At 47.4% G+C, this 11,456-nt stretch overlaps 2 protein-coding genes across 2 annotated transcripts; both read right to left on the reverse strand.

The window, feature by feature from the left end:
* LOC119316127 (protein DMP10-like) lies at positions 1-690 on the reverse strand. Its single transcript, XM_037590481.1, has one exon. The coding sequence runs from the start codon at positions 688-690 to the stop codon at positions 1-3; it is 690 nt and encodes a 229-aa protein (XP_037446378.1).
* Positions 691-9,213: 8,523 nt separating this feature from the next.
* Positions 9,214-10,235, reverse strand: LOC119314659 (protein DMP3-like). The gene is made up of 2 exons (XM_037589366.1): positions 9,569-10,235; positions 9,214-9,477 (listed from the first exon to the last, which is right to left on the reverse strand). Exons 1-2 carry the CDS (start codon positions 10,229-10,231, stop codon positions 9,418-9,420), a joined length of 723 nt encoding a protein of 240 aa, XP_037445263.1. The 5' UTR covers positions 10,232-10,235; the 3' UTR covers positions 9,214-9,417.
* Positions 10,236-11,456: the final 1,221 nt, after the last annotated feature.

Raw genomic sequence — 11,456 nt, forward strand, 5'->3', positions numbered from 1 at the left:
CTAATTTAAGTGATCAACCTTCGGGCGAGGAGTGGAGTCGCTGAATCCGACTCCCTTCCTTTTGGTGGGGAAGATGGTGAACACAACGGTGGATAGAAAGGCCATGCCGAGTGGCAGGTTCTTGAGCAGCTCCTGGGCGTTCCTGCTGGCGTCTGGGAAGAAGCAGTTCTGCAGCCCCACGTCACTGAACGCCACCGTGAGGAAAAGCACAGCCGCGAAGAAGGAGTGCACGAAGTCCAGCGGTCGGAGATGGAGACTCCGGAGCTGGTCCCTGCTCCACTCACGGCTCTCGTCCTCCCTGGAGAAGTCGAACACGTTGAAGCCACGCGGCGTGGCTACGCCGTAGTAGAGCTTTCCGTCATGGCCGACGATGCTGTCGGTAAAGGAGAAGAAGAGGCACATGACGGTGAGGATGGCGACCAGCGCCACGGTGAGCCACTGGTTGGAGGTCTCGCACTTGCCGTGGTTGGTGAAGGATGGGCTTAGCGCCTGGTACGCCAGCACCGTGCCAGTCGGCAGGAGCTGCGCAAGGTTTGTCACGCTTGACATGACCCTGTCCATGGTAGGGGTTGGCATTGGCGGTGGTACCGTGTCGGGGGCTGTTATCTCACCGTCGTCGTCAACGTCCTTGGTGGCGGCCGGTGGAGGTATCTGGATCGCCGTGGACGAGGGAGAAGAAGAAGTTGCCATTGTAGGTACAAACCTCGATATGGGCGTGCGCGTGCGTGTTCTAGGTTCCAGCTAGAAATAGTCCAAGCTGATCTACACCTTGTTGTTTTATAGGAAAATTAATCCATTGATGATTCCAAAGTCCAATTCTGGCGCACATGAGCGTTGCTTAGTCTAGCACTAATTACATGATTTTTTTTCGGGCAAAACAGAGAGCTTTATTCAACAAAAGTGTTCCCCGGCAATCAGCCAAGAGGCTAGTTACCAAAAAACTAGGGGTCTCCTCGAGCCAACATTCGGTCACATTCAATGTGCATGCACGTTTTGCACATAGATGTGCCGGTAAGTTTGCTGACCTGTTTACATGTTGAATCTCAAAAACAGAAAAATCACAACTAAGCTCTCCTATTTCATCTAGGATAGGAGCCACAATCGAACGTGAATTGTGGCGTGTATGCCAGAGTTGCACTAACTCCTGACAGTCAGTCTCCATTATCACATGTGATATGCCTCGAAGTTTTGCAAAGAGCGTTCCTTCTCGCACTGATAAGGCTTCCATTATCAGAGGATCAGATATGTCACCGAATGGCTTGCACCAAGCTCCTAGTAGCGCGGATGCGGACCGGGCTATGCCACCCGCTCCTCCTCGACCCTCTGCCACATTGAGTGCTCCATCACAAGATATCTTGGTCATACCTGATTCAGGCGGCCTCCATCCATGACCTGGTAACGCAGTCGCTTCATTGCGGGGTAGCTCCAGCAACTCTAGGGCCTCCCGGGTAGATCTAACAGCGGCTGTTGGGTCTCTCCCCTCTTCCCCATGTTTGATCCGGTTGCGGGAATGCCAGGTCGTCCACATGATGGTGATGATCTTTGCGCGATCTTCATCCCTGATCCGGTCGCCACATAGTATATCTCTGGCCCATGAGCGTGGGTGCAGTCGAGGGAGTCTGAGATCAAACCAAGCACTAGCTTCGCTCCAGAAACGTCGTGCGTGGGAGCATTGTATTAGCGCATGCATAAGATCCTCCTCTCTTGCCATGCACACTTTACAAGTGTCTAGAACTGAGATGTGGCGGTACTTGAGGGTACATTCATCAGGTAGAATCCCCCGCAATACCCTCCACCAAAACACCCGTACCTTTGGGATCACTTTGAGTTTCCACAGTGCTGTCCACATCTGTTTATCATCCGTTGAAGCACCGGTAGCCGTCCCTTCTTCTAGAGCTAAATGCTCGTTTTGAGTCATTACAGCACGGTACGCCGATTTAACAGTGTAGTTGCCTGATCGTTCAAAGGCCCAAGCATAAAAATCCTGTCCTCCCCCCCTCCTGATTGGTACATAGAGAATAGCATCAGCATCTGGGGCGATAAAAGTTGTCCTTATGAGATCCTGCCTCCATGACCAGTTTTCTATGTCAATGAGATCCGAAACTGTCTGAACATTAGTGTTGGGAGGTCTAAACAAAGGTTTCATGGAGATAGTTCCGGGGATCCACTTGTCCGTCCACGCATCAATGGAGCTCCCGTCTCCCACTCTCATGACAAGTCCCGCTTGTAAAGCTTTCCTGCCAGCAATGATAGCTCGCCAAGTAGCAGACGCTGATTTGGGAACAGTAGCATGCAAGAAATCTGTGTCAGGAAAATAGCGGCCTTTCATTACCCTTGCGCACAGAGAATTAGGGTTTGTCATAAACCGCCACCCATGCTTCCCGAGTAATGCAATGTTAAACTGATGGGGATCACGAAACCCCATACCACCTTGGCACTTTGGTGTAGCCAAATTCTTCCAGGACCCCAATGTAAAGCATTTTTGTCAATGGAGCTGCTCCAAAAGAATTTGGCCATTGGTGACGTCAAATTCTTGCACACCTTTGTTAATAAGAATGTGCTCATAGAGTACGTTGGAATGGCCTGTACAACTGATTTCAACAATGTCTCCCTACCTGCACATGCGAGTAGTTTTTCAGACCATCCCTGCATCTTCCTGCGAGCTGTCTCCCCGATGTGATCGAAAGTTCCGCTTGTGATGCGGCCAATCGCAGTGGGTAGCCCCAGGTACCGCTCGCTAAAAGCCTCCACATTGATGTTGAGGACCGCTTTAAGCTGCTGCTTGAGCTGGGCCGGTGGGTTAGAGCTGAAGTATACTGCACTCTTGGCACGATTGACACACTGACCCGAAGAATCACCAAAAACCCTCAGAATATCATTCAGTCTTGCTGCACTTTGGGTGTTTGCACTAATAAAGATCAAACTGTCGTTTGCGAAAAGCAAGTGTGTTACCCAAGGCGATCTGTAGCTTACTCTAATACCTCTATCAATATATCCATGATTATAGTACTTCAACAGAGAGGAGAAGCCCTCCGCACACAGCAGGAAAAGAAAGGGTGAGGCTGGGTCACCCTGTCTCAGCCCACGCGAGGGTGAAAAGAATGGCAATAGCGCACTATTAACTCGGACTGAGAAGCGCACCGACGAAACACACTTCATGATGAGCCTGACAAAATCAATGTTGAAGCCCAACTTAGTGAGAATTGCCTCAAGAAAATGCCACTCTACACGGTCGTATGCTTTCATCATATCGAGTTTGATAGCACAAGCATAGTTTTTTCCCTTCTTCCGCCTTCGCATAGTGTGCACACTTTCGTATGCCACCAAGACATTGTCCGTTATGAGCCAGCCAGGGACAAACGCGCTCTGCTCTTCACTGATAATCTCCTCCATGAATACCCTCAAACGGTTTGTCACACATTTTGAAGCAATCTTATATAGAACCGAACAAAGAGAGATAGGCCTGTACTGTGATATAGACTAAGGATGCCGTACCTTGGGGATCAAAGTAATCGCCGTGTCATTCAAACCCACAGGTAGTTCCCCTCCGTTTAAGAAGTCCAAAACTGCCTCGGTTACAGCCTCACCAAGCAAGCTCCAGTGACGCTGATAGAACCCCGCAGTAAAACCATCTACCCCCGGTGCTTTGGAGGGAGCCATTTGGAACAAAGTTGTCCTGACTTCCCCCGCTGTATAAGGTTTCGTTAACTCTACATTCATGTCCTCCGTAACCTTGACTGGAACATGGTCGAGCAGTTCTGTAGAGTCCCTAAAACCTTGAGACTCATACAAGTTATTATAGAACAACTGAACCTCAGTCTTGTCTTCCTCTTCATTTGCACAAAACGAGCCATCTGATCTACATAAACCCTGAATTCTGTTGATACGTTTCCTTTGTGCCACCTGAGCTTGAAAATACTTAGTATTACGGTCACCTTCTCTCAGCCAGGGAACACGGGATCGCTGCCGTAACCAGATCTCTTCCTGATGCAGGGCCTCGCGCAGCTGTCTTACCACTGTTTTCTCCTCCTCTGTAGGCCCTCGGCCCACTGAACAACATCGAAGGCTATCGAGTCTCTTCTGTAGCTGTCTGACACGGCGAGTTAAACAGCCAAACTCGTTGGTCCCCCAAGGTTCAAGCGTTTCTTTCAGATGATGCAGTGAATCTGCTATACCTTGCAGGCCCGGTCCTCTATTTGCCTTCTGCCACGCATTGGTGACAATACGATCATAGTCCACATGCGATGACCAAACATTTTCATATCTGAACTGTCTCTTTGCACGTGACATGTTATTGATCTTGTCCCTTATCTCCGCTACAACAAAGCAATGATCAGATTCGACAGAAGGAACATGCCTGATTCTGATGTATTGAAAATGTTGCCGGAATTCCTCATTGGCAAAGACCCTGTCTAGCCTTGCCTTAACATTCGCGTCACCCGCTTGACGATTGTCCCAGGTGTACGCAGTGCCTGACCACCCCAAATCTTGGAGAGCCACTTCATCAGTGACTTCTCTGAATGCTCTCATCTGTCTCTCTGGCCTAGCAGCCTGACTAAAATGTTCATTAGAGAAGAGAGTTTCATTAAAATCACCCAAACATATCCATGCAGCATGCGGTATGTTATACAGAGTGCGTAGGAAACGCCAACTATGATGCCTATCTTCAGCTCGGGGCGCCCCATAGAAACCAGTAAAGCTCCATTGAAAGGAGTCTTGCTCTTTAAATTTAACAGAAACATCAATGTGACTAGCACTATAATTTTTGAGATCCACAAGAACATTATGCGACCAAAACAACCCAATGCCACCACTTAGACCAACACTATCCACTGCAAAGCACCCGCCGAAGCCTAGATGTCTCTGCAAGTCCTCAACTCTCTTCCCTTTGATTTTTGTTTCCATGACGAAGAGAAGAGTGGGTCCTTCTAGCTTCACAATATTGCGAAGCTCTCGAACCGCCTCGGGGTTCCCAAGCCCCCGGCAGTTCCAAGAGAGCCAACTCATTGGGATGGGCAGGACCGATCAACGGTCTCTACCGAGTTGTCAGGCGTGGGCCTCTTTTTCTTTGGTTCACGAACCAGGTCCTCTTCATCTTGTCCTCCTGCAGTGCTCGTGCTCGGATCAAGTTCTCCAGGGTTTTGTGTCACCGTCAGAAGCAACTGCTTTGGTTTGTAGACCGCTGTAGGTCCCTCCTTCCTCTTGTAGCGGGTGTTCTCTTTGTTATTAAGGGGCGGGACCACCTCTTCCCCCCCCCCCTCCCCGTCTTGCTTCGATTTAGTTCTAGAATTCCTTGTCTTTTGCTTGCTTCCATGACCAGACTTCTGTCCCCTGGAGGAGTTGTCGCTGCTGGCTGGATATCTGGTCTCATCAGGAGCTCGCAATGACGGCCCAAACGGCAGCTCTCCCTTGTCATCTCGTGAGCCAGGGTTAGAGCAGTAAAGATCCGAGTGGCCCAGCCTTCCACAAGAGAAACGGAAGTATGGAATCTGCTCATATTGTATGTCATAGGGATCCACCTTCTTCCTCCTTGCCGAATCTATGAGCACCCATCTCCTGAGCGGTTTATTGACATCCACCGAAACCCTTGCTCGGAGATAGCCTCCATTGTGGTCGAACTTAGCAATCTGCACCTCCTTATCAATCATCCGTGCTATTGGGAGGCTCCATGCTTCATCTCTCAGGTTATAGGGTAAATTCAAAACCCTAGCCCAAACTTGTAGTCGATCAAACATGACCTCATCAGGGCGCATTCACTCTTTGAACTCGGCCAGGATGACCGCGTTCTTGTTGATGTGCCAGGGTGATCCCGCCCACACTCTGTCACGATCACGCTGGGCCTCAAATTCAGCAACAGAAGTGTCCGCCCCAGTTGATCGGAATTGCAGTCCTCTAGGGTTTCCCCAAGCCGGTCGCAAAGCGGTGCCAATGGTATGAATATGATACAAGTTTCGGTAGAGGACCTTCCCTGCTAGCAACCACTTCGCCGAAGCACCGCCCTGCCAGTCATCTATCACGAGAGGAGTCGCCTCCTCTTTGGATATATCCAGCTTCCCCAGAGCTTCCTCTAGTTTCTCCCTCGCCGATCTAGGGTTGGTCGAACCAGAGTCCCCTTGCGCCACCTCCGCCGCCGGTGGTGTAGCCATCACCCCGGCCAAGTCCTCGGGGCGGCCCGCTGATGATCTCCGCGGCCGCCGATCGGTTTCCACTCCAAACCCTAGCGCCACCAGAGAGCCCTAGGTTACTTTCATCACCTTACATGATTTGCTGCGTGCTGGAAGGGCTCTACATCCATTCGTGTACGTAGACTTCAACTCTCTACCTCGTTTTGTTTAACCTACTTAGTGCAAGTTATAAATCACATTTTTCTATTTTTTGAAAAGGTGATTTTTTAGATATCAAAAAGAAAGTTGAGACCCGGGCCTTGATATTATTGTGATGCACGCATCTTCTTTTATGTGTTGTGCTACGCATCAAAAAGATCCGCCCACTCGACGGTCGTTAGATCTGGGGTTGTCCAACGACCCAGCTCTATCCTCACTACTGCAACAAAGACGGTGTTGTAGAAGTCTTTGTAACAAAGCTCGTGTTGCAGAAACATTTGTAACAGAGGATTTTTTTCTAGCTTCATCTTTTTGCAACAGAGATGATGTTGCGGAAAGAACTTCTGCAACATGGACGATGTTGCAGATTTTTTTTGTAATGAAAGGATGTCGCAGCGCACCGTCGTTGTTGCCATCGCCGTTGTTGCAGAAACTCGTCGTGTGTGCGTCCGCATGGCCAGACGGGCATGGGCGGCTTCCGCTATGCGAGGTCGGCCCGATGGCGTCGCAGAAACTTCCGAGACGGGGACCTCCGGTCTGGATCACGCCGCGGCAGAGGCAGCATGGCTCTTACCGTCAACACCTAGGTGGCTTCCATGGCGACCTCTCAGGCCCAGCCGCCCCGCCATGGTCGAGAGGCCACCGCTGGCGGAGGTTGTGTCATCCTCATTGCCCTCCCTCACGCGGTTCCTTCCTGGTGGGTCTGCAACAGATCGCTTGTTGCGGTCTGCCTTTTGAAACTGGTGCCCAGTTGCAAGAATATAGTATGTGGCTAGTGTTTCAGTGAAGATAAGGATGAGGGAGAGATGCGGTGCATGGGCCCATGATGACGCGTGGAAGACGTAGGACGTGGCGAACGTCAGACAAAAGATCAGTCGGTTGAGCACCAGTTTTTCCCTTCTTTTATTGAAGTTGATGCAAGCCAACTTAGACAAGTGAAAAATAGAGCGCTAATAGCACACTGTAGTGTTTTGAGAAATGCCATCTAAATAATCGGTGTACAACGTCTCGGTAATAGCATGTTATAACATGATATAGTATGCTAATAGCATAGTTTTAAACTTCTTGGTACTTTTCTATGTTTGGCATGAGTGGTAAGCTATCTAAAAACCATATATCGTATTACCCTCAAATGTGTAATAAAGTTGCGACGCATGTTGCAGATACGGGCCCCAAACCCCATGGTCAGACTGTTCACCTATTTTGGTAAGTGCTTTCCAGTGATATCGCTTTGCACATGATTTAATGGATTGATGGCATCATGGCAATACGCATAGCATGAGAGAAGCTGCTAGAGATTGGCAGTATGTTATATACACAAAGTTTGTGCAAGCAAGCACACATGCACCTGGATGAACAGTAAAATCAAAAAATAATTGTGATAAACACTGATGTGGGTTTCACTTGTGTGTAAAATTTCGTGATCAAATAACGTTCGTGCAGGTCTTGGAAAAAAAAACAACACCAATGTCTTCAAATGGAAGCATTTGGAAACATCAAATTTGTTCTGCTGCCCAGGCCTCCATGAATGTCATTTCATCACGAAAATTTACATACATGTTTAACACTCATCAATGTTTGTTGGCAAAAGGTTCAGAATTTTTTAATTTTTTAAGTATTTTTTTGATTTTACTGTTCACATCATGTGCATGTGAGCTCGTTCACAGAGAGAGAATCTAGCACTTCTATTCAAGGTCGCCGGAGCAGAAAATCGATGAAAGATTCACTCAATGCATGCATGGACCGACGACGAAGTAAACGGAATGGAACGTGCGCGCATGCGTGCATGAACAACTCTGCAACGTATATACAGACATGGAAGAAATAACACACTAACATATTACAATCAACTTGGAGAAAAGTATTCGCAACGAACCAAGTAGCTAGCTAGCAGCTTCCTTCTCACGGCTGCTAGAGTAACCATCGTTTTTTATCCTTCTCGGAGTCAGAGGAATCTCGGCCCATTACTTCTAGCGATGCCGCAACAGAGGTGACGCGGACACAAACACATTACTTGATGATGAGCATGCTCCGGTTGCACTTCAATGTTGTGGCAATATTGTCGCAACATATCCGCTAATCCGGTATTCCATGCGAGGAATAAGCTGATGCATGCATGGAGGTAGGTTATCATTTTACAAGCTGTGTGGCACAAAGTTTATTGAAAATTTGGTACGTACCCAAAGGTGATATGTTGCGACCGAGGGAGGATGTTAAGATTTAGTTAGTTAAGATGTTGCGAAGTTCGTATAACCAGTACGTCTATAAATCAGAATTTTCTTGGATCTCATTCTTGATTCACACGTTGTAACTGCTTTTTTCTTTGTTGTAAATGCTCTGGCGAGGCTGTTGCAGCCCTTGGTAGCATACTAGAGGGTCTTCTGACCATCCGCGGACCTAAATCAACCAGACGCTTCTGATCTTGCTATGGGAATAGTGGCCCTAGCAACGTCGTCCTAGTCCTTAGCCCATTCTGCGGAGAATGATGATCCACGGCCCATGGGCGAATTGACAAGGGCATCTAACGGCTAGGGATGCCCAAAACAACAAATCCAACAGCAGAAATTGCTAGTGCCCTAAGATGGATGGATTAATGTCCAATTTTAATGTCTCTAAATGTATATATGCGGCTACCCACTCCGCTTCTTACACCGCAAGTTTTAGATTTGTCCACATATTTTTTTAGTGAAGTGGCTCCTATCCGATTGATTTAGGTGTTTATCCAATAAATTCAAGTGTTTATCGTAAACTTCTAGACTAATTTGTTTCATACAAGTATTGTAGTCATTGTAAAATGAATGGAGAATTGAGATAAGAAAGAAGCGTAACGTATGTCTCGCCAAATAGGAGAGACCTTTTGATAAAAAAACAGGATTTAGTTAATGATTTTTTGTACAAAATAAAAACATCGAGCTTGAAGCAAACAAAATGAATGGAGAGCTCTAATAAGCCTGGGAGGCTGGGACGCAGGGCACCTACATAACTGTACACTTGCTTTGGACAGAAAATATTTCCTTGTTTGCCAAAGAACCATGGCACACACACTGAACATATATAATTAAAAAACTTCATGATTTTCTCCAACATGATACAATCAAGCAACTTCTACGCCAGCGAGGAGCGGTGTCGTCAAATCCGATTGAGCATGACTTTCCTGAAGGATTGAATTTTTCTTCAATCAATTTCTGGCAAGTGGCAACTTCAAGTTATGGGAACATACTTAACTAATTTACGGGATGGACGACCTTCTGGGGAGGAGCGGTGTCGCTGAATCCAATGCCCTTCCTTTTGGTGGGGAAGATGATGAACACAAAACTGGAGAGAAACGCCATGCCCATGGGCAGATTCTTGAGCAGTTCCTCGGTGTTCCTGTCGGCGTCCTGAAAGAAACAATTCTGCAGCCCCACGTCGCTGAAAGCTACCGTGAGGAAAACCACCGCCGCGAAGAAGGCGTGCACGAAGTCCAGCGGCCGGAGGCGGAGCCTGCGGAACTGGTCGAGATCGTTCCACTCCTGTCTCTCCTCCTCGCTGGAGAAGTTGAAAACGTTGAAGCCGTGCAGTGTGGCGAAGCCATAGTATAGCTTTCCATCGCGGCGACCAACAACGCTGTCGGTGAAGGAGAAGAAGAGGCACAACATGGCGAGGACGACAACCAGCACCCCTGTGAGCCACTGGTTGGAGGTCTCGCACTTGCCATGGTTGGTGAAGGACGGCGACAACGCCTGGTACGCCAACACCGTGCCAGTCGGCAGGAGCTGAGCTAGGTTCGCGACGCTCGACATGACCGTGGCAGGTGGTGTAGGCCCTGTGCTAGGCATTGGCGCTGCCGTGGTTGCGGTTGTTATCTCCTCGGTTGTCAATGGGTGTATCTGGATCATCGTGGATGACGGAGAAGAAGAAGAGGCCATTGTAGGCGTACTGTGCGTGATCTGTGTCCTAGCTCAGAAAGGTGCAATGCTCCAAACAGAACTACAAGTTGCTATTTATATAGGCCCATATTGCTGAATGATTCCAAAGTCCAAACTAGGTTTGCCGTGTTGATTAGTCTCGCTCGATATTGCTGCATGCTGAAGGGCTCCACATGCACGCATGAACGTGGACTTCAACTCAGTAGCTAGTTTTGATTACAGTTAGTGTAAGTTGTAATAACTTATAGCCAACTAGTATGACATGACTAGTTTGCCGCCAGCACGGTAATTTATCCGGTGATATATGCTACGTAAGTCTCCTTCCACGAAGGTGAGGAGGGAGAGCTATATATAAGTTTGTGCAGGAGTACGTCATTTTGTACTCACGCTATGTACTAAGAGCAACTCTAGCATAGTTGTTATATTTTCCGTCTCCATAACGTGTACTAAGAACAACTCTAGCATAGTTTCTATGTTGTCCACCTCCATAACATGTATCGAGCGTGCTCCATGTGCATATGGAGGATGTTGAGGTAATGCGCAAATTCAGAGTTTTCATATTGGTTATCTCCTATCATGGACCCACTCGTCAATGGGACATCTTTTTTCCTCGACCCCCCTTCCATCCCCACAGCACATGAGGTGGGTACCATGTGAAGAATACTTGCACTAATGAGAAATCAAAGCGCCAAAAAATTGGGGTTTGATCCTCGTGGGTTGTGGGTACAACCACACTCCTAACCATCTAATCACATTTTGGTGGTTGATTCTTACATATGTACTACAAATGGAGGGACACAAAACATATTCAAGTTTTGTTGTTTTACACAATCGAGTATGCTACATGTATTTGCACATACAATTATTTTTGTGTAGCTGCCCCAAATTTAAGTGTTTATCCCATTTAATTTAAGTAGTTATCTTAAAATATTAATTGTACTAATTAATAAATTTTATTCATGTATGTTTTATCATTGTAAAATGAAGTGGGTATGGAAGAAGTGTAAGGTATGTGTTGCAACATGGGAGAGATCTCTTGAGGCAAAATGGATTGATCTTTTTTTAATAAAATTATAACATCAATCGATCTTAAAGCAGACAAAGAGAATGGAGAGTTATGGTTATGGTAATCCTAGGAAACTAGGATGCTTACATACTTGTGGAATTGACTTCTTAGCAGAAAATCTCTTTGTTTATATGATAACAGGGCATACAGCCATGCAAA

This window comes from Triticum dicoccoides, chromosome 6A (assembly GCF_002162155.2).
Source record: "Triticum dicoccoides isolate Atlit2015 ecotype Zavitan chromosome 6A, WEW_v2.0, whole genome shotgun sequence".
Taxonomy (NCBI): Eukaryota; Viridiplantae; Streptophyta; class Magnoliopsida; order Poales; family Poaceae; genus Triticum; species Triticum dicoccoides.